Below are 23,466 nucleotides of genomic sequence, written 5' to 3'. Positions count from 1 at the left end.
AACATTCACATATTGATCAGTGTATCAGGTGGTGTAGGCAAAGTTATGCTGTTTTACAAAATGATGCTAAAATTTCAGTGGCTTAAAACAAATATTTTGTGAACATGGCATGGCCAGTGCTAACTGGCTTTGGCTCTGCTACAGTCCATATTTTGTACTTCCAGGATCCAAGCTTAAAGAGAGCCCTTATCTGAGTCATGCTACTCACATGGTATAAAAGAAAAGAGAAAGATGGTGGAACTGCAGGACAGCTCTTGAAGCTTATGTTCGGATGTGGCATATCACTTCTGTTCATATTCCACTGGCCAGAGCAATTTCATGGGCAAGTCTAAGGTCAAGGCTCCTCTTATTAGAAGAGGTAGTAAATATTTTGAACAAATATACATTCTTTCAGAGTTCATCACAGCCAGTATTAGTTCCATTTTGCAGGTGAGAAAACTAAAGCTTAAGAGGTAACTTGATCAAAGTCATAGATTAACATAAGCTCTGTCTGGTTTCAGTGTTGGTCTATGCGCTCTCTTTCCTGGAAAAAAATTTTTTTTTTCTTTTACAGTGTAGAGACATCTGGGATTATAGTTTATTTGGCTGTAAAACCACTTCTCATCGGTCCCAGAAATTTCTCCATGAGTATTTCTAGAGCGAGACAGGAAAGGGCTCAGGCTGGGGAATTGCCCCCATGAGAACTACTTCTATTCCATCTACTAACTTTTTAAACTGTTCAATTATTTAGCTGCTCTAGGGGTTTGTAGATGCTTTGGAAAGGGATCACTTATCATCTATCACCTTTGGTTTTGTGTTTTTTTTTTTTTTTTTTTGTGTGTGTGTGTAGGAAGGAGTCCGAGCTCCTTAGAGCTTTTTTCCTAGGTAATTTTAGAAACTTCCAGATTGCAATGAATATTTATATTCAAAAAAATTATGAGTGGGGAGGAGACAGTGAAACTCATCTACTTTTGCTAAAGAGCAACACATTTGGATCAAGCAACAGAGTTGAAACCGAGTTGAAGTGCAGTGTATCTTGAGGGCTTTTTTATACTTAGATTCGTTAAGTGTCTGTTCATTTCACTTGCCTTCCGTGTGGTCTCATCGGTTTCAGTCTCTGGTTTCCAAAAGTGCACGGTGCAGTCTGGTAACAATGGGAGGTTTTGATTTGTTAATTTATGTGTCCTTTAGGGAGGGGGATTAATGTGGGCAAAGTGAGCTCCCTAGGTCACTCGATTTAAGGAAGCAGTTGCACGAACCTGAGAGCTCTTTCATCTCACAAGAGTCCCTTAACCTGGTGTCCGTTATGCATTTTGCCCTCTTTGCGTGATAACACCCCAGGGGAGCTCACCTGCGAGAATCACCTGTCCTCCCCTCCCCCTCCAGACCTGTAGGAGAACTCGGAGGGCCTCGCTGTCCTGTTACTTTGCTCTGCCCGTGAGGCCAATTTCCAGGTTACTGTGTACGTGTCAGTCCCCTGCTTGTGTGCGGAAGACAGCGAGAGGGAATGTGCTCGAGTCAGGCCGGGCGGGTCCATATCCGGGTGGACCGGGTGGGTGGGGCCGTCCCTCCTCCAGGTCCCGAGGTGGGTTGGGGGTGGGGAGTGACGCGCGGAGATTCCCTGACGCCCCTTCGGATCCGAGAGGGGGCGGCAGAAGGAACACTAGGGCGACAGGGCGTGGATTTAGGGCGTGCCCACCTTGTCTATCGGCCCTGGGGAGCACCCCTCTCCACCTTCCCGAGCCTTAGCGGCCGCGGAGAAGCAAAAGGAGAGGAGGAAGCCGAGGAGGGCTGGCTGAGCCGGCCACCAGCTCGGAACTTGCCGGGGAAACTAGTGTTGAGGGAGGGAGGGGCCGGGCCCTGGCCGCGGCGGGAGGAGGGGCGGCCGCAGCTGCATCCAGCCCCGTTGGCTTCCTTCCCAGCTCTCCTTCGCCTCCTCCTCCTCTTCCTCCTGTATGAGTCAGGCATTTCCCGGGGATTTGGAGCAGCCACGCGCGGCCCGGGAGCCCGGAGCTGTAGCAGCAGCGGCAGCCGCCACCGCGGCGGGCACCCGCGTCCCGGGCGCGCAGGGACCATGGAGAGGGCGGCCCAGGGCGCAGACGGCGGCGGGGGCAGCAACAGCAGCAGCCGCAGCAGCAGCCGCGCCACCTCGGCGGGCTCCTCGCCCTCCTGCTCCCTGGCTGGCCGAGGGGTCTCCAGCCGATCGCCGGCGGCCGGGCTGGGCAGCGGGGGCAGTCGCAGCAGCCCGGGCTCGGTGGCCGCTAGCCCGTCCGGGGGAGGCAGCCGCAGGCGGGAGCCGGCGCTCGAGGGCGTGCTCAGCAAATACACCAACCTCCTCCAGGGCTGGCAGAACAGGTAACGCGCCCGCCGCCTGCGCCACCGCCCGCGCCACCGCGCGCCCCTCCCCGCGCTGCTCAGTGTGTGTTTGTGTGCGCGCGAGATGGTGCCACCCGCGATCGCGGTGCTGCCTCCGCACCGTGCCCTTTCTGAGTCCTACTCCCTTCCAGGTGGGGTGCCCAGGATAGGGTGCGCAGGGGCCCCACCCTGGGACCGCACCGCAGTGGCGGGGAGGGAGGCGAGAGCCCTGGTTTTCTTCTGTGCTGGTACCTGCAGGGTCTGGAGTGTCAGGAGGAGCGTGCTGGTTGATTGCCTTGCCCTGTCTGCCAGCAGTTTCCCGCACCCTTAAGAATGGCTGAGAAAGGCAGGCAGGGAAGGCGTGCTTTGTGCCCGGTTGAAACAGCACGTCTGGTCCTCCGGTCCGAGCACAGCAATTCTCCCCATAACGTAGTTTTAAACTTTGGTGTTTAAAAACAGCAGTGCCACCAACAGATCTTGCCACTTGTCTTTCTCAGTGTCCTCCGGCGGGCGTGTATACCCCTTCCTCAATTCGCAGCTTCCAACCTCCAATCTCTGCAATGCAAGTTTCTTAAAGGAAAAAAAAAAAAAAAAGGAAAAAAATCCAAAAGACCCTCTCCCCCTTTCAAAAATGGAAATTCTGTCGTTTAAATTATTATTTTTCCCTTTAGATGCCTTTTGAAGTTTCTTGCTCTCTCCCCTTTGGCCTCAAAATTGGGAAGCCTACTTATGGACAGACACATGGAAGGATGGGGATGTCAAGGAAAGGTGCTGCCTGTGTACTCGAGGTGATCTTAAATGTGTGGACTACAGTTGTGAGGAATAACTTAATAAGGATCAGATATGACACTACTCCTAATTTTTTGAACTTGGTTTTTGAAAAACAAGCTGGAACAAAAACACAAATGCCATGCAAGGGCACTAGGGAGGTTCTTTGGTGAGATCCTTTGACCTCCCTTCAATAGTCCATGGCTCTTAGCAGATTTGAATCACATCCTGCAAAGTCTTGCTTATCTCTGCTGGGTGGACCAGAGTTTTTGGTTGTCTCTTCCTGGAAATTGGAAAGATTCAGATTGCTTCCAGCAGAAACAGCATGCTGTTTTACTTGAAACTCAGCTTGGAGGAAGAGGACTTTGGATGTATGGAAACTGAGTTGTTTCTCTGTTGATGTTCTAGATATAGAAGTTTCAGAGTCACCTGGGTTTCCTGGGAGATGTGTTACTATGTTAGTACAAACGGCACTTAACTTTTGAATTTTTTTTTAAATTTCTCAAAATAGTCTCAGTGTCTGCTCTTACCCCTTCCTTTCTCCCTTCAATTCTTGAAAAATGAAAAAGAATAGGTAGAGTGCGTAGGATGGGAGAGAGTTGAGATGACTAAGTCTGCTTTTGGTTCTTGGAAATCGTGTCTTATTAATGACACCTCAAGCTACCCTGTCAGCAACAGCATTTTGTTGGTTTGTTGGATAATCAATTTTAATGTTTTTTTCTTCAGGTAGTTTATGAGGTCAACAGAGCTTTAACCCTGGATTACAGTTGTTTTATTTGGTTGAATACAGTATTTTACCTTCAATGTGGCATTAAAGGATTTTTTTGAGTGGATTTAAGAGGAATTGGAGTAATGTTCTTTTTGAATAGCTTTTTTTCTTTTTGGTTCTGGGGATTGAAACCAGGGGCATTTTACCACAGACCTATGCTCCCAGCCCTTTATATTTGGAGACAGGGTCTGAATAAGTTGCTGAATCTGGCCTTGAATTTTCGATCCTCTTCTGCTTCCCTAGTAGCTAGGATTACAGGTGTTTACCGCCATGCCTGGCACTTTTGCATAGTTCTAAACTTACTGTGGTGTTTAGATTGGAGGTAAGATTAAGAAGAAGCAAAATAGCCAGGTATAATGATCATGATGATAAAATACCTATCTTGTTGAAAGCTACCTAAGTAAAGTGCGATATTGCTATACTACTGACCATGCCTACAGGAAGTCTCGTTTTTTATTGAGTTTGAGTACTGTGATTTATTGCTGTCTGCCAATGTTTGTTCTTGCCACAGTGGACTCACCCATTTTCCAAGTCTCCCATTGGCTGCAAAGGCATTGTGTGTAATGGTTAATTTCTCTGTGTCAGGGTCTATACCTCCCACATTATGTTCTCTGAACTATGGCTGAGGGTCCCTTAGTGGTCTGGAGAAGATTTATGATTACCCAGTGATCATACACTTCTTTCTCCAGGGGAAAAGGGAAATCTGCCTCCGTGAGAAGAAAGAGAGAGCGTGATAAAGACAGAAACCTTGACAATATATTCATTTGTTCAGAGGCCATTTTGTTGAGCATCTACTGTGTGCCAGGTTATGTTTTAGGAGCCGGAGTTACTCTAGAGAACAAAACCCGTGGGTGTATTCTTATGGAGGAAACTTTGAATTGACCAGTAGAGTGAGTCTACCACTCCTCTCATCCAGGAAAATGTCCTTGTGCAAACAGTTGGGCTAATTCATGCCACCTTTCTTTTGGAACTCACAGTATCTTCCTTTGGCAGTTCTTTTCAAATTACTTGCAAGTTAATGACAAGTCACCAGCCACAGAACTCTTGGTGAGTTCTCTAAGTTTCTGTGCCATTGATAATGCTCCTTACCAGCTTCTGGGACTTAACATCAGTCACCCACGACATGTTTTTTTTTTTTTTTTAAATTTTAAAACATGAACAAAAACACATTGATTGTGAAATTACAGTACCAGACACAGCTTATGGATAGGAGCATAAAGAGCCTTCATCATCTTGATTATGTCAATGAGAAGAAAGTAAATGACTGTAGAACTTACAGCCAAAGAAAAAGTTAATACAAAAAGCCAAAATAAAATAAAATACAATACAAGGATGGAACATAAGAAAATCATGTTGGCGTTAACACACCAGTGTAGAAAACACAGGCCAGTGGTGTGCCCCAGTCTTTGAATGTCACCCGTGGAGTTTTTACACTGGTGTCCTCTTTCCTGCCCTTAAGTTGCTTTTGTAAAGCTTACATCTTAACATTCACCGGATATATTAGGCCTTAATTTATTTGTAGTACCCCCAGCCTCATCAGCATGGCCTTAGGAAGGCAGTTAGGGCCAAACACAAGATAAATGACACAAAGAGAATTCATGGGCAAGAAAACCCAGGTTTTGGAATATACTTAGGAGAGTGTGCTCAGAATGCCTGGCTCACACTCACTGGGTGAGACTGACCACAGCAGGGGGAAACATGGTGCGAGGGTTTTGTCTAACTCATTCTTATACATATTTAAAGAAAACATTTTATGTTTGTAGGATGGCCTTAAGGAGTAAATGCATCTAAACAAAGGAACAAAAACATTTAGGAAGTGTGTCAGGAAGGTTAAAAAAGGGGATGAGGAGATAAAGGCTGGTATTTGTGGGAATCATTTTATGTGTGGATCTGGGTCTCTTGCTATTCACATTTTCATGTGGAATGCGCTCTCTCTCTCTCTCTCTCTCTCTCTCTCTCTCTCTCTCTTTTGGTACTTGGGATTGAACCCAGAGGCACTGGACACTGAACCACATCCCCAGCCCTTTATTTTATTTTTTGTTTTGACACAGGGTCTTGCTAAGTTGTTTAGGCCTCACTAAGTTGCTGAGGCTGGCCTTGAACCTGCAGTCCTCCTGCCTCCTGAGACTTTTGGGCTTATAGGTGTTCGCCACTGTGCCTGGCTCTTGTTGAATGCTATTTTATCACTCACATGGTTTTCATATGGAGGGAATCAGGGAGAACAGACCTCCAGAACCTGGGGAGGCAGGCTGTGCCAGGTTACACAGCACCTGGTGTGGGCCAGGCTAGGAATCTCAGACTGTGTTGTTGTTGCCAGAAGAATTTTAGACAGGGAGGTGACATGGTAATTGGTTCAAACTTTGGCTGCTGTGATGAGATTTTCAAGGGATCCATGAGGCAGGGAGACCAGTGGTCTAGAGATGCTGAGACTTGGTTTTGGGGAGGAAAGAGAAATGAAGAGAAGGAATATATCTGAAATAGAGAGCATGGAAATTGCTATTGGATTGGATGTGAAAGTTTGGAAAGAGAGTGGTCAAAGATAACCCTTGAACTGGACCTGGTGGCGCATGCCTGTAATCCCAACAGCTCAGGAGGCTGAGGCAGGAGGATTGTGAGTTTAAAGCCAGCCTCAGCAAAAGCAAGGTACTAAGCAACTCAGTGAGACTCTGTCTCTAAATAAAATACAAAATAGGGCTGGGGATGTGGCTCAGTGGTCAAGTGTCCCTAAGTTCAATCCCTGGTACTCTCCCCAGTATAACCCTTGAATTGCTGGCTTTAGACTGAGAGGTTGAGGTGTCCTTTGCAGAGGCAAAGATCATAAGAGAAAAATATGTTTTGTAGATAGGATGAGGGACAACCAAGAGTTCTCTTTGGATTATGTGCCTTGAGATGCCTACACCCAGTAGGAAATTGAACTCTCATTTGCCTTAAGGTTAATTTTAGTCACAAACCCAAATGGAACTACTTTGGGATTGCTCATAATGTCTGGTGTTTTGAGGAAATAATCTCTAACTGAATCTAGACATTGTTATGTAAATATTTGACCTTCTTCTCTGCCATTCACTTTTTGTTATTTAGAGAAGAGGACACTATAAATATGGAGCCAGCCCTCCAATTCTTTTTTGGTGATTTGGTGGTCTTTTTTGGGGGATGCAAGAACTCTGTAAAATACTGAAAGGCAAATCTTGACTAGGATAAGAAAGAGGTGTTGGCGAAAAGAAAAATCATCAGGTCACCAGGGGACATTTACTGGGGAGGAAGGGTCGTGTAGACTTTGATTTCAAATGTCAACGTCCACCCTTAATGCATGTGTGACCTTGGGTCAGGTGCTTCATGCTCTCTTCTGGAGAAAACCATGCTGCTCTTCTCAATAGCTCAGGTGTGGGGAGAAAATGAGTCTACTGGTGTTTAAGGGACTGAGAATAGTACATAGCAAGAAATCAGAAATGGTAGCAATTATTGGATCTTTAATTTTTCTCTTCTTAAATGGACCCTTTCCATAAAATTGGTGTTTTTTTTTTTTTTTTTTTCCTGAGTGCTGTGGTTGCCCAGGGACCATATTAACCTAATTATTACAGAGTTCTTTGGGGGAGGAAATGATAACTTTGTTTTGAAGTAATCATTTTAAAACTTGGAAACAAATTACAGCTTCCCTTCCCCAGCCTGATATCCGTATCTCCCTTTCCATGTGACAAGCTCCATATTTTACTTAATTTTTTTTTCTTTACTAGATTGTAACTTCCCCGAGGACAGGGAATTTTTTTTGTCTCCTGGTCACTGCTGTCTCCCATGTTGATTCAGTGTCTTAGTCTGTTTTCTGCTGCTATAACAAAACATTTGGGGCAAGGTAATTTATAAAGGAAAGAAGTTTATTTGGCTCAGAGCTCTGGAGACTGGAAGTTCAAGATCTGGTGGCTGCATTTGGTGAGGGTCTTGTACTGAGTCATAATATGGTGGGAAGAAGGAAGGGCAGTCGGGCACCTACAGAAGAAACAGAACATGAAGGGCAGCCTGGCTTTATAATAGCTTTCTCTTACGGCAACTGATTCAATCACAAAAGGGCAAGAACTTGCCCCTTCCAGAATTAATCTAGTCTCTGGAGAATGGCAATAGTCCCTTCGTGAGAGTGGATCCCTCATGCCCCAAACACCTCTTTAAAGTCCCATTATCTCTCAGCAATGTTACTCCAAAACATGAATTTTGGAGGGAACAAACTACATCCAAACCATAGTAGTAATATCATCTTATTAAGAGAAGTAATTAAGCCAACATTTAGTTCTATTTTGGCCAATGCTAGCTATTATTAACATTATTGCTATTATAATTATGCATACTATAATGAATAATATATTAATAGTAATAGTAAAATAATATAGTACATTATCATTAATATTAATATTGTAATTTTTGGCTTTGTACCTGTTTTTGCCAGCTTGTCCTTGCGTTAATAAGTATATCATTTGTCCTGCACTCTGTCCATTAGCCTGTGTCTTCTGGGTCAGAGATTCTGACTTTCCTTGTGACATGTCTATGCTGGCATAGGGCCCACCCACCCAGGTGGGCTGTTAGTGACCAAATATCCAGGGCTTGCTTTTGGCTCACCCTGGCTAACAACATGCTTTGAAAATGCAAGTTAGCCTCCTGTATTTGGGGGCTACTTGTCCCATTAAAAAAAAAAAGCCACTGGGGAGCAGCTGGGATGTGGGTGTGGCTCAGTGGTAAAGCACTTGCTTAGCATGCAATGCACAGAGCCTCTGCATTTGATCCCCAGTGTGCGCACAAATACACACACACACACACACACACACACACAAGAAAGTCACTGGGGCATATATTAATTTTTTAAATCACACTGAATTAAAATGAGTGTTTTTTGAGTATTCCAATATTTTTAGAGGTAATCGGCCATATCAGAGTTGAAGATCACTGCCCTGGGTTTTACTTTCTTACCCGTGTGTGCTTAGGAAGTATTTGCATCTTGCTGCCTGGGCTACCAGACTGTCCTGAGGCTGCGCACCAAAATCCTTTAGGGACATGGGATTGCTTCATGGACAGTAATAATAAAGGGATGTTGCCTAGGTTACAAAACAGCATATAATAAGATTTATTCACTTATGGTTTAAAATATTTATTGAGCACCTGCTTTGTATTAGCTACTCCCTGCAGGATTTGTCCTCTCTGACTTTTAAATGGTGTAAAAAATGTGTAGTAGAGGATATTTATCCCAAAATGATTACTCTGGTTTTTCTGGAATGGTGGGATGATGAGTGATTTTTTTTTCACTTTATTCTCTTTTTTTTTTGTTGTTGTTGTATGGTAAACTTGCATCTCTTTTGCAGTTTGAGAAAGTTGTTGAGAAAAAATGAAGTCATGCTTTTTTTTTTTTTTAACATCGTCTCTGTGTAAGTGGTGGCATACATTTGAAGTCTAACATACATTTAGAAAAGGACACAAATCAGGAGCAAACACAGGCCAATGAATTTTTCACAAAGGAGCACACCCAGATCTAGAAATGGCAGCCAACACCTGCCACCCGTGCTGTCCCTTAACGACCACTGCCCCATACTATCCACCCTCTCCATTGAAACAGCATGGATTGGTTTGGCCTCTCTTTGAATTAGTTTTGTAGCATACAGTATGTGACCCGTGTGATCGTTCATTGTCTGGATTCTTTCTTTGAACATGTTTGTGAGGCTCGTCTGTGTTTCTGGGTATAATTGTGAGGCCTGGTCTTTGAGGATATGAGTACTTCTCAGTTTGGGGCCCTTCTGCATAGTGCTGCCGTGGATATTCTCATGCATGTATTTTGGAGACAAGAAGTGTGCATTTCTGTGGGTGTGCAACCTAGGAGTGGAAACACTGGGGTCCAGTGTTTCCACTGTGCAGTTTTGTAGATACTGCCTGAGAGCTTTCCACAGTGGTCCGATTTGTTTATACTCCCACCAGGAGTGTGAGAGAGTTCTGGGCTCTCTCCATTCTTATCCACCCTTGACAGATTTCTTTGTTTTCATTTTAGCCATTTGATGGGAGAGTGGTGGTATCTCCTTGTGATATAAAACCTGCCTTTTCCTTCATGACTAATTACGTTGAGCAACTTTTCACGTGTCGATTGGCCATTGGGACGTCATGTCTCGTGAGGTGCTCTTTGAGCCCTTTGCCTATCTGTCAACTGGCTGTCTGCCTTTTTCTTAGTGAATCTTAAGTATTTTTAAAATTTATTTGGTACTGGGGATTGACCCAGGGATACTCTATCACTGAGCCACATCCCTAGTCCTTCTAATTTTTTTATTTTGAGAGAGGTTCTTGCTAAGTAGCTGAGGGTCTCACTAAGTTGCTGACGCTGGCCTTGAACCTGTGATCCTTCTGCCTCAGCCTCCTAAGTTGCTGGGATTACAGGTGTGCACCACCACATCTGTTTTCTTTAGGCATTCTTTATATATTCTGGAACCAGTTCTTTTTGGTATGTGCACATGTGGGCGTGGTATGTGCACATATGGGCACCTCATATACAGAGAAAACAGGTAGTTTCCTCTCTGTGGTTTGCAATTTTATCTCTTACTAGTGTGTTTGCTTCTTCTTCTTCTTTTTTTTGGGGGTGGTGGTGGTGGTTTCTGGGTATAAAACCTAGGTTGCTCAACCATGGAGCTACATTCCTGGTCCTTTTTTATAATTTTTTATTTTGAAACAGAGTCTTGCAAAGTTGCTAAGGCTGGCCTCAAACTTGCCATTCTCCTGTCTCAGCCTCCCAAGTCACTGAGATTACCAGCATGCTCCAGCATGCTCTAGCACACCCAGCTTCTTCCTAGTGTCTTGATAAACACAAATTGTGAATTTTCATATAGCCACATTATTCAGTTTCTTCCTTTTGTGATTTGTTTTCCCTGACTCCCGTTTAGGAAATCTTTGCTTACTATCCCCGTGAATGAAGATATTTTTCCGATATTTTCTTCAAGGAAAGAAACTGGATTTTGTTATTTTGAATATTTATTAGAAGTTTGAGTTGACAGAGGGGTAACATGGACCACTGGCCAAAGCTATCCGAGTAGTTAGGGCTTCTAGTCCCTATCAGTTCTGTATGGCTGCTACGACAAATGACCACAAACTTGGTGGCTTAAAGCAACACACATTTATTCTCTCAGTTCTGCAGGCCAGAAGTGTCAAGCAGTTTTACTGGGCCACGGTCAAGGTGTTGGCAGAACAAAATATTGGCACTCCTCCTGGAGACTTTAAGGGAAAAGCTTTCTCCAGTTCCTGGTGGCTGCCGCCGGTCCTTGGCTTGTAAGAGCATCACCCCGTCTTTGCCTCAGCACATCCCTTGGGTGCCTTCTGTGTGTGCCAAGCCTCCTTCCGCCTCCCTTTTAGGAGATCTCCTGTGATTGCATTTAGGGCCCACCCAGATAATCCAGGATGATCTTCCCATCTCAAGATCCTTAATCACATCTGCCACATGCCAGAGTCTTTGCCGTATAAGGCAATGTTTATAGGTTCCAGGGATTAGGATCTGGGCATCTTGTGGGTGGAGGGCATTATTCAGATTCCCACATGGTAGTTGTAAGCTGGTTGTTAAGATCTCTGCCTTCTTTCCTCGTCCCCGGTTCCCACCCTTCAGTGGTTGCCATGGTGACAGGCATCTCTTCCTTGGGAGGGCCCACAGAGCTGTCATGACTGTTAGTGGGCTTGCTAAGAAGGGTTGGTGGACTCATTCATCTCTGTCTGCTAGACAGACCCCTTGGGCAAATGCAAGGTACGTAATACTGTCAGGCAAATTGTTTCTAATGCCAGCCAGTAAGCCTAATTTCCTTTTAATGGGCAAATCAGAGTTTCTTTGGGGTTTCTTTAAATACTGTTGAGCAACCACACTTAGACATGTACGTGAAATAATTCACGTTTTCCATTTTACCATCAGAACGACTCACTAATTAACCTGACGACTTTCCTTACAGGTAACGATCAACATGAAATAAGTGCTCAGGTCTTAAGTGTTTGGACAGTGGTTTAGTAAGTGCTCAGGTCTTTAGTGTTTGGACAGTGGTTTATGTCAGGTAACCACTGCCCCAAAAGGCACAGAATATTTCTACTTTCCTCCCTGCCTGGTACTTTATTTGGGCTTCACTCCATCCAGCGGTCTTCCCTCTGCAATCCCTTCTGATTTCTGTTACCGTGAATTGGTTTTGTCTGTTCTTGGATTTCATGTAAATGGAACCGCACAGAATATCTGTTTTGGAGTCTGGTTTATTTAGCTCAGCATAACCTTCTGAGATGCATCCTGTTGCTCTGCCCATCAGTAGTATATAATTTTTTTTTTCTTATTGAGTGGTAGTGTATCCTGTGGATATACATAATATTTTTATCCATTCATCTGTGGATGGACATTTGGGTTGTTTCCAGTTTGGGGCTATTATAAATAAAACTGCTCTCTGTGTGCAGGTCTTTGTGTGGACATAGCTTTTATTTCTCTTGGGTAAATACCTGGGATTGGAATTGCTGGGTCATAGGATAGGTGCATCCTATGTAAAAAGGGGCTGGCTCTTTTCCACAGTGGCTGAACCCAGTGGCAGGGTACAGGTGGATGGATTGTGCCCCACTCTGGCCAATTTTGGAAAGCAGGGGGCTGCCTGTTCCTCAGGCCAGTTGCCGTGTTTCTCAGAGGGTCCATGGGCAGGAGCTCAGGCTGGTGCCGTTGGGTGGACCTCCTTCGAGTTCCAGCTTTGCCCCTTTTTGCTAAGTGACCTTGAGCAAGTTGTTTAACTCCCTAGGCCTTGGTCTCCTCATCCGTAAAAGATACTAACTTTGTAGCCTTGGGAGGCTCCAGTCCAGGCCTGGTGCTTGGCGTGTAGTAAGTTGTGTTAGTCAGCTTTTCATTGCTATGACCAAAATACCTGACAAGAACAACTTAGAAGAGGGGAAGAGTTATTCTGCCTCACTGTTTCAGAAATTTCAGTCCATGGTCAGCGGACTCCATTGCTTTGGGCCTGAAGTGAGGCAGAACAGCATGGCGGAAGGGCATCGTGGAGGGAAACTGCTCCTCATATGGAAGCTGGAAAGCAGAGAGAGCAAGAGAGAGGAAGGGGTCAGAGAGAAGATAAACCCTTCCGGGTCACAGCCTCCAGTGACCTACTTCCTTCCACAAGGTCCCCCCCTCCAATAGTCCATCCACCTCTCAATGGACAAATCCACTGAGGAGGCCAGAGCCCTCAGGATCCTATCACTTCCCAAAGTCCCACTGTTTTAGTCAGTTTTTTTTTGCTGCTGCGACTCCCAGAACAACTGCAGAGAAGAAAAAGTTATTTGAGGGTTCACATTTTCAGAAGTCATTGTCTGTAGAAGGCCAGCTCCAATCTTTGGGGCTCGAGGTGAGACAGAACCGCATGGAGGAAGAGTGTGACAGAGGGAAGCAGCTCACATGATGATCAGGAAGCAGAGAGACAGGTCTCCAATTCCCAGGTACAAATATACACCCCAAAACCATGCCCCCAATTCTCACCTCCTCCAGCCACGTCCACCACTTCAGTTACCACTCAGTTAATCCCCATCAGGGAATTAATCCACTCATTGGACTCTCATAACCCAATCATTTCTCCTCTGAACTTTCTTGCGTTGTCTCACATGTGAGCTTTTGGGGGGCACCTCACATCCATATCATAACTACCCACCTCTGAACACATGGTACTCTGGGGAACATTCCAGATCCAAACTGTAGCATTGGTTCTCAGCAGACATTTGTGGATCGAGAGTCTTGTGTTAGACAGGCCAGTGAGTATATATGTCTTTGTGGGACTAGGGTATGTATGAATGGGCAGGTCGGTTTAGACTTAGCAAATCTGCAGGTGTGTCTTAGCTGTTCCTCCCATGAGTGAGGACCCAGGTGACCGAAGTGCTTTGGTTTGCACAGTAGGAGGCCATCTCTGCTGCCTAGCCTGAGGTTCCTCACAGTCAGCTTGTGGACAGTCGTCTGAGGACTCTGGGAAGAAAGAAGCAATTTGGGTCTTTGTGTCCTGAAAGAAGGTTGCAATGATTGTGTCGGAAACACTGGAGGCTTTTTGCATTTCTTCTGGCTCCCGCTGATGTGATTTGGGGCCAGGCCAAGTCTGAATTAAAAAGAAAACAGTCCAGAATTTGATTTTTGATAACCCAGACTGGATTGAATGTGGTTACAGCCCAGATGGAAAGTGCTTTATTGGTGTCCCTTGCCATGATATCAGTAACAACGATAAAATTAGGGAATGTTCTACAGGACTTTGTGTGGCAGTTCTGTTCGTTGAAGGTCAGAGAAAGCCTTTGAGCCATGAATAACTTTTTCTTCTTGTAATATTAAGGGGGAGTATTTATGTTTTTGTGTGGTTTTGTCCCTTTCTATAAATATATCAATAGAAATACAAAAAGGTGAAAGGCAACCAGCAACCAGTTTTTTTGGGGGGAGGTACCAGTTTTTAGTGACTCTTTTCTGGGATTTTAAGTATCTGTCTGTGAGGCTGTCACTTGGCCCACATGAGGCCACAAGGTACCCTGGGCTCTAAGCATGGTGGAATTGGAGGCTCTGCCTGGGCCTGTGTTCAGGGGAGTTAGTAGATGAGGTGAACCATACTGATGTCCCTCAACTTGCCTCCATGGTGGTCAGTCCATTGGGGTATTGGTGGGCTGCTAATAAGGTAATGAAATGTACCCCAACAGTTACCTGGGCCTTTGGGCTGTAAAGTCCACTCTGAACACAATGGAGGAAGTGCAAGGTCCTGAGCAAGCTGCAGCATCCTCTGTCGCACACACTCCTCTTTGCATGTAAAGAGTTCTGATGCAGTGCTGATACCCCATGTATGTCCTGTGTGCCTTTTGTGTGTGAGCCAAATGCCATGTGAGAACAACAGAGGACAAAGGCCTAGATCCTGCCTTGAGGCGCTCACTGAGCCCAGTCCATAACAGGGGAGGGCAGACTTTTGCAGGATAGGAAAACGTTGACACTTGATGGACAGTATGGTTTCTGTGGTGCTATGCAATCCTCCCCTTGAAAACAAGTGGGAGCAGAGGTGTTCCAATAAAACTTTATTTGTAAAAACAGGCAGTGGGCTGTGTACAGCCTGTGGGTTAGAATTTGACCATCCCTGAACTAAAAGGACACTTAGATCATTAAAAGACTAGGAATGGAGCCGGCCTTCTACAGACTGACTGACCCAGCCTTACCACAACTGGGCATTTATCCTGAAGAATTCAAGTCATCAATACCACAGGGATCTATGCAACACAATTCACAACAGCCAAACTCTGGAACCAGCCTAGGTGTCCATCCGTGGATGAATGAATAAAGAAAATGTGATGTGTGTACACAGTGGAATCTTATTCAGCCATAAAGAAGAATGAAATCGTGTCATTTGCAAGAAAATGGGTGGATCTGGAGAGCATTACGTTAAGCAAAATAAGCCAAACTCAGAAGGTCAAGGGTTGTATGTTTTTGCTCCCTGGTGAAAGCTAGAGAGAAAAAAGAAAAACAAAGGGAGGGGTGGGAGGATCCCATGAAAATAGAAGGGACAGGTTAGAGGACAGAGGGAAGGGAAAGGAGAAGTACTGGGAATGAAATTGACCAAATTATGTTATGTGCATATATGAATGTGTGAAAATGAATCCTGCCATTGTCTATTATAATAATGCACCACCACCAAAAAAAAAAAAAAACAAATGAATAACCCCAGTATCCCTAATGCAGGTAATTGAGGTGGTCTGTTGTGCAGGCTAAGAGATTAGACTCAGGTCCAGTAAATTCCCTGTGTTTGAATCTCGGCTCTGCTCTATACCTGTGTGAGTTCAAATGAGCTATTTAACCTCCCCGTATGTCAGTTTCCTAACGTATAAAATGGGAGCAACATAGTGTCTGTGTCCTAGAATTGTTGGGATGAACTGAACACTGGCACTGGGAGAGCAGCCATGAGGTGAAGAACCTTCTAGAACATTCTGGAATGTTGACGAGAGGTGCTCATTCCTGCAGACGGCTTGAGGAGGGCTTCCTGGCAGAAGGTTTTGTGAGTGCAGTGGTTTGGAGGCATGAAAGGAGGAGATGGGTTTGGTGTGGCCGGGTTGTAGGTTGTGTGTGGGGTGGCCAGAGAAGAGACAATGATGGGTGGACCAGGCTGGAAAAGGCTCCCGGGAACACTGGTCATAACATGTCCATATTATCATGGGAAATGTTGGCCCTCATACTATTTGTGAACCTAGGAAGCATTAGGCACTTTATATTATTTTTCAACTTAATCCTTAAAATGAGAGTGGGGATGTCATAGAACTAATCAGCTTCCTTTTCTTCTATAGTCACAGAACTCCAATTCTTAGATGATATGTGACTGTCTAAAATAAAACTATATTCACACCCTGTCTCCTCCTTACAGGTAGAGATGGCCATGAGATTATATTTTGGATGTAAGCAAAGTTGTTTTATGGTGTTTTCCTGGAATTTTCTTCTGTCGCTTCCAATTTCTTACCAATCCTCTTAGAATACAGACATGATGACAGAAACTAGAATACAGACATGACGGCAAGAATTTGAGCAGCCATCTTGAACCTCGAGGTGACTGGAATGAAGGCCATCGAGACAGAAGAAACCTGGTCTCTGAGACTTTGGGGATCAGAGCCATTGCACAGATCATGGGCCTGACAACTGGAATTTTCCATGGGGAGTGGGGAAAAAGTTTCTTTTATAAGCATCTATTCACAGATCTAATCTCAGTGGATACAGGAATTCTGTTTTACAATAAAGAAACAGGTCCTGAGGGGCTGGGGATGTGGCTCAGTGGTAGAGTGCTCGCTTGCCTAGCCTGCACGAGGCACTGGGTTCAATCCTCAGCACCACATAAATGTAAAATAAAGATATTGTGTCCACCTAAAACTTAAGAATAAATATTTTTTAAAAATAGAAAGAGGTGTTGAGTGACATAGAGTGCATAGTTAATAAGTTGTAAGAAATAAATAAATACAAAAAAGTTGTGGAGCCAGGATTTGTCTGACTAACGTTTTTTCTTTTCACTACTCTGTAAGAACTTGGACACCTACCCCCTCATTTTACAGATGAGATGACTTAGCCTCAGGATAGACCAGTACCAGCTCATTCCACAGCAAGATGATTAATATTCTGTTTCTCTCTCTCTCTCTCTCTTTCTGTTTCTCTCTCTAGCCAGAGCCTTCCAAAAGAAGTAGGTGATTTAATGAGCAGAATGGCTTTACTGTGGGCAGGTGATGGATGGTGGGTTTTCTCCGGTCTGAGTGTTCCTTGGACCCCCTTGGACCCTTGGTCTCCTTGGACCCCCTTGCTGGCTCTTGCCTTCTCTGGGCTGCCGCTCTGTACCTTCTCTTGCCTGCCTTGGCTCTCTTTGCACTTGGGCTCCTGGGGGCTGGATGAGGAGGCTCTTAGGCCCTGTGACCATTTGTAGGCACTGACGGATGAATGTTGGCTTTATGCAGAGGCCCTTTCCCAGATCATGAAGCATTGTGGACTTTGCTGAGACAGGGAGGTGTGTTTGCGATTCTTGTGAATTTGAGTTCTGCCCTATTATTAATACCTTAAAAATGGGCCTCCTGACCCTGCTCTGCTCACCATGCCGCTCAGGACTTTTCTGTACACTCATTGCAGCGGATTCATTTAGTATATTGGTCCAGAAGAAGTTGAAGAGGGCAAAAGTCTAGTTGGGGGGCTGGGGTTGTGGCTCAGGGGTAAAGAGCTTGCCTAGCATGTGCAAGGCCCTCAGCACCACATATAAATAAGTAAAAGTAAATAAATAAATAAATAAAGGTATTGTGTCCAACTACAACTAAAAAATAAATATTAAAAAAAAAAAAGCCTAGTTGGTGCTGGTAATGGCTGTTGGGAGCGCCCTGCTGGATGTTTGTTATATACGTTTCATGTTGATGCCACTCTTTACTCTAGCAAATCACTTTTGTGGTAATTTTTATTAGCTTGGCTAATGTGTGCCTTATTCCTTTTTATGAGAAGTCTGCAGCTGATACCTTGGCCTAAAGTGCATCGTAACACTATTATGGTCACTTGGTTAATTCGGGAGTTTCCTGTAACTGAAATTGTTCTGTCCACTGTCAGTTTTCACGATTCCTTTGGAGTCAGCCAAAATGCAGAAAATAGTATTAGGAAGCCCAAACTGCACAATTTGTTCTCATTTTAAATAATAGGAGAGGCCATTTTTATGGATTGAACATAAAGATATGCTTCAGAAAAAAAAAACACACACACAAAAAAACCTTTGTATCAAAGACAGAGGACTCGAGGCTGGGGATATACCTCTAGCTCAGTTGGTAGAGCGCTTGCTTCACATGCACAAGGCCCTGGGGTCAATCCCCAACACCAAAAAAAAAAAAAAAAAAAAGGACTCAACTCATGTTTGTGAAATCAAGTTAAGTCTGGATGAAGTTTTTTTTTTTTTAAAACAGAGCATGACCTAACTTGGATGAAAACTAAATTGCAGTTCTTCGTGTTGTGGAATTGTCTGAATTTTTGTTTATCTAAAGGCTTGCTTTCTTTTCCTTTCTTGCATTGTAGTGTTATTGTTATTTTTAGTGCTTTTTGGGCTTTGTTTATTTCCGTCTTTATTTTTGCTTTGTTTCATTAGTTTAAAACTTTACAATTCCTTTGGGGAGCATCTAAATGTAACTCATTATCTGAAGTTTTCTTTCCCTGTCAATGACATTATTTTGAAGATGGGCAACGTGCTTAGTATAAGTTCTGTAGATTAGATAACAGGACAGCGTTCATGTTGATTAGTTGATTGCAATATTTGTACCCTGAACTATTCAGAGGTTTAAAGGCACCATATGTCGACAACTTACTCTTAAGTGGTTCCAGGAAAAATAAATACATACAGAGAACATGATAAAGCAACTGTGGCCAAATGTTATAAGTTTTTTTTTTTTTTTTTTTAGTAGTAAATAGATCTGTGGATTACTGTCACTTCTCTGTGAACTGGAAATTATATTAAAAACTTAACAACAACAACAAAAAGCCTGTGGTACTTGCAGTATATTCCTGCCTGAATGTAGCCTATCTGTAATGAATTGATGATTGGCCTCAACTCTAGTCTTCTAAAGTGGCCACTGAGGCCCCTGTTCTGTAGGCCCCTTCAGACAGGTTTGGAAGATGCCCAGGTGTGGGAGAAATGATTCTTAGACAATTCCAGATGTTAACTACAGTGGAATTGACTGAGTTTTTTAGTGCCTACGAGCAATTGTCCATTAAACTAGGTAAAGCCAGTATATTTGCAGCTTATGAAGGGACCATTAAACCCGAGGCTTGGGAGATTTGTGCATTTATCCCTTCTCTGTTTAGTTGTTTTCTCTTACATAACCCTCCACTGGGTTTTCGTCTGTCAATGGGATGAAGGGGGAAGCATATTGCTTGTTTTTGCCTTGCTGCAACATGGGAAAATCTGACTGAACTATCTTTTATACTCGATTTTAAACCCGTGACTTCATTCTGTGACTGTATTATCTAGAATGTGGTGTTGGTTTTTAACATGGCTTGTAAAACGTTTCTGGACACAGAGGGTCAATGGAACGTGACTTTGGAATTTTCCAGGGGTGGTGGGCCAGTTTCTTTACCTTTTTTGTGGGCGGAGGGACTGAAGATTGAACTCAGGGGCGCTCGACCACTGAGCCACATCCCCAGCCCTATTTTGTATTTTATTTAGAGACAGGGTCTCACTGAGTTGCTTGGTGCCTTGCTTTTGCTGAGGCTGGCCTTGAACTCTGGATCCTCCTGTCTCAGCCTCCAGAGCTGCTGGGATTACAGGCATGTGCCATGGCGCCCAGCTTAATGGGCCAGAGCAGCTCCCGTGTACCTGGTGGCCTTATCCCTGTCGGGCTGCAGGATGAAGACTCTGGGGCTTGAGGCCACAGCAAGTTCTGGCTTGCCCATCAAGCTGGCAGGTATTCCCAGGGAACTGTAGTTCAGTTGCCCCCTGGCCTCCCAGGGTCTCGGTGTTGCATGCGTCTTTGCCATCAGCCATGCCACCTTTTAGCGGGGATCTTGCTCTTTTTTTCTTTTTGTTTTGAGATGCAGTATCACTATGTTGCCCAGGCTGTCCCTGAACCCTGGGGCTCAAGTGATCCTCCTGCCTCAGCCTCCTGAGTAGCTGGGACTACACTCCCATGTGCTCTTTTCTTGAGGCTGAGGCAGGAGAATCTTGAGTTCAAAGCCAGCCTCAGCAACGTAGTGAGGACTAAGTAACTCAACGAGACCCTGTCTCTACATAAACTATAAAAAAGGGCCTGAGATGTGGCTCAGTGGTTAGGCACCCCTGGGTTCAGTCTCCGGTACCAAAACCAAACCAAACCAAACAAAAAAATTAGAACACCAGAGTCCTGTTTGTCTCTTTGTGCTCTGATACCCCATTTGTGTGTTCTTGATGGGCATTATGAGCATTTGTTTATTTTATTTATTTTTGAGATGGTACCAGGGATTGAACTCAGGGGCACTCGACCACTGAGCCACATCCCCAGCCCTATTTTCTATTTTATTTAGTGACAGGGTCTCACTGAGTTGCTTAGCACCTTGCCATTGCTGAGGTTGGCTTTGAACTTGAGATTCTTCTATCTCAGCCTCCTGAGCTGCTGGGATTACAGGCTCATTGTGAGCTTTTGTATTCACCAGGCAGGTAGAGGTCAGTGCACAGGGCTTCTTTGCTATGAATGGCTGCTCAGAAAGGACCAGATTTTTTTTTTTTTTTTTGGCACTGGGGATTAAACCCAGGGATGCTCAACCACTGAGTCCCATTGCCAGCCCCCCGCCCCCCTTTTTAAATTTTACTTAGAGACTGTGTCTCATGAAGTTGCTTAGGGCTTTGCTAAGTTGCTGAGACTGCTTTGAACTTGTGATCCTCCTGCCTCAGCCTCCTAAGCTGCTAGGATTACAGATGTGTACCATCACACCTGGCCAGATGGCCCTTTCTTGTTTTATAACCTGTTATATTTTGGATCTGAAATGTCCCCAAAGGCTATGTAGTAAAGTCTTGCTTGCCAGCCTGTAGTGCTATCAGTACATGGTCCACATTTAGGAGGTGGGGCCTAGTGGTAGGTATTTAAATTAGGAAAATATTTCTTTTCTAATAAAAACGTTTAGTGTTATGAATTTCACTCTCAGCGCTACTTTGGTTGCCCTTACCAATTTTGATAGATTGTGTTTTCATTTTAGTTTGGGTCAAAAAAATTTTCATATTTCCTTTGAGAATTCTCTTTGACCCATGAATTATTTAGAAGTGTATTAAAGTCCAAGTGTTTGCCAGTTTTCTTACTATGGCTAGAGAATATGTTTTTGTACCATTTTAGTTCCTTTTGTTTTGCTGAGTATTGCTTTATGAACTTTGCTGTGTTCTGTCTTGGTGAACATTCCGTGTGTACTTGGGAAGAATATGCATTTGGTTGCCATTGCACGAACTGTTCTTGTAAATGTCACTTAGGTCTAGTTGGTTGAAGGTGTCATGCAGTTCTATAGCCTCATTTTTTCAAAAAATTGAATTTTAGATCTGGAATTTTGGATCTGGGCTCTGAGAAGAAAGTACAACTCCTGCTCATATCAAGTCAGTGGAATTCAGATTTTCCCCTGACTTATTTTGAATTTTCCTTAATATCACTGTAGGCTGTCAATCAAATGATAGTCTTGGACCAGTAGGGTGGTGAACACCTGTAATCCCAGAGGCTCTGGAGGCTGAGGCAGGAGGATTGAGAGTTCAAAGCCAGCCTCAACAAAGGTGAGGCGCTAAGCAACTCAGTGAGACCCTGTCTCTAAATAAAATACAAAATAGGGCTGGGGATGTGGCTCAGTGGCCAAGTGCCCCTGAGTTCAATCTCTCATAACCACCCCCCAAAAAATGATGGGTCATGGGGACTTGGTCCTCATTCATTTTTTTGGTAAGCATTAAATAACTCAGGACAGATGCTGTTAGTTTTTTTTTTATTTTTATTTTTTAAGGTATTTTACCTGGCATCTGCTGTTATTATAGGCAAACTCCTGAAAAATCTGCTTCAGGCTCACCTGGAAATGCTGTGCTGGATACCTTACCAAACTCCAATTCAGATTTCATATAAACATATTGTTGACCTCATGTAAAGATTGATATGAAGAACTATGTACTGGTTCTAATGAGTGGGTGGTTGGTGACCAAAGGGGTTCTAACACCATTGCTCACCCCTTAAGAGTGCCGGGTAGACTGTCATCGGGAAGATCTGCCACACACACCATAGGAACTGTTAGACCACCAAGGCTCACCCACCTCCTTTTGAAGAGGGAGATTTATTTATATCCCCTGAGACTTCTACTCTTTGTGTAGCTATGCAAAATCTTCCATATTTGGAGCCTCTTTTTGGGACAGGGTGGAACCCACCCAAGCCACATCTGTGGAAGATGGGCCAATTAGAGGCTTTGGGCCAATTAGGTCAGACCTGACCTAGCTCATATCTGACCTGGAGTCAGCTTTTGTTCTCTTGATGGTAACATTCTGCTCTCCTTCCTTTACCAGCCTATGTTCTTGATGATTACAGACCATGCATGTTGATTCCTGGCGTGGTGGTGGTGGAGGTGGTGGAAACAGTTCAATCCTTGGGCCTAAAGTGCAGATATAGGCACAGGACATAGGGGGGTGTACAACATATCTGTTGCCTTAATATTCCATGAGTGGATGTTTTGGGGAAGAAAATCTAGAGAGGACCGGGCACAGCAGTGCTCATCTGTCATCCCAGCAACTTGAGAGACGGAGGTAGGAGGATCGCAATTTTGAGGCCAGCCTTAACAACTGAGTGAGACCCTGTCTCAAAATAAAATAATAAAAAAGGGGGCTGTAGTTCAGTGGTAGAGGGCCTCAGTTAAATCCCCAGGTGTCCTCCTGCCCACACACAAAGGTCTGGAAAGTCTCCTTAGGGGACAGATAATGGTGAAAACTGAGGATGCTCAGAGAGGTACTAATCAGGAGGGTTATGGATTCAGAACAGCTTCTCATGGGGAGGGTGTGGAACGTGATGCTACTGAATTTTATTACAAGACATATTTTTATCTAAGCTCTTCAGTGACTATAGAACAAAAATAAAGAGGATCAAAGTGAGTCATGGAAAAAGTCAGGTTAAATGTGAGATGGTTATTGGTGTCAGCTTCCTTAAAGAACTTCAAGGTCATGAGATGCTCCTTCTCTCTGGGATCCTTCAGGAAAGGCCCCGTGGGGGGTGTCTCTGCAGGTGGTATCTCCTGCTGTCGTCTCCAGTTCACTTGGTGGTTGAGGGGTGAGCTTTTGAGTCACCGTGCACCCCCTGCCTCCTGTTGTTTGGACCCTCGGCAGTGGTTGAGGGTAGACCACCCTTGGCAGTGGTTGAGTGTGGACTGTACATTAATAATACTACTCAATCAGTGTTAAACTGCCAGATTGATAATGATATTGTCGTTATATAAGAAAATGTACTTGGAAAGGACCTGATGAAATATTTAGGGATTAAAGGAGATGACTCCAATTCATTCTTAAATGGCTCAAGAAAAAACTTTTTATAAGGAGAGAGGGAATGGGAAGGGGAGGGGAGAAAAGAGGGGCGGGAGATAGGGGAAGGGAAGGGGAGGAGGTGGATGGAGGAAA

At 44.4% G+C, this 23,466-nt stretch overlaps 1 protein-coding gene across 1 annotated transcript in view; it reads left to right on the top strand.

Moving 5' to 3' along the window:
- Positions 1 to 2,053: 2,053 nt before the first annotated feature.
- Positions 2,054 to 23,466, top strand: part of Osbpl10 (oxysterol binding protein like 10) — a 270,528-nt gene continuing 249,115 nt past the window's right edge. The window contains exon 1 of the mRNA XM_026406121.2: positions 2,054 to 2,334. Coding sequence (XP_026261906.1) covers positions 2,054 to 2,334 — 281 coding nt within the window. The remainder of the gene's footprint in view (positions 2,335 to 23,466) is intronic.

Source organism: Urocitellus parryii, chromosome 3, assembly GCF_045843805.1.
Source record: "Urocitellus parryii isolate mUroPar1 chromosome 3, mUroPar1.hap1, whole genome shotgun sequence".
NCBI classification, from domain to species: domain Eukaryota; kingdom Metazoa; phylum Chordata; class Mammalia; order Rodentia; family Sciuridae; genus Urocitellus; species Urocitellus parryii.
Note: the sequence above shows the minus strand (reverse complement) of the source record. Positions and strands in the feature narration are given on the sequence as shown.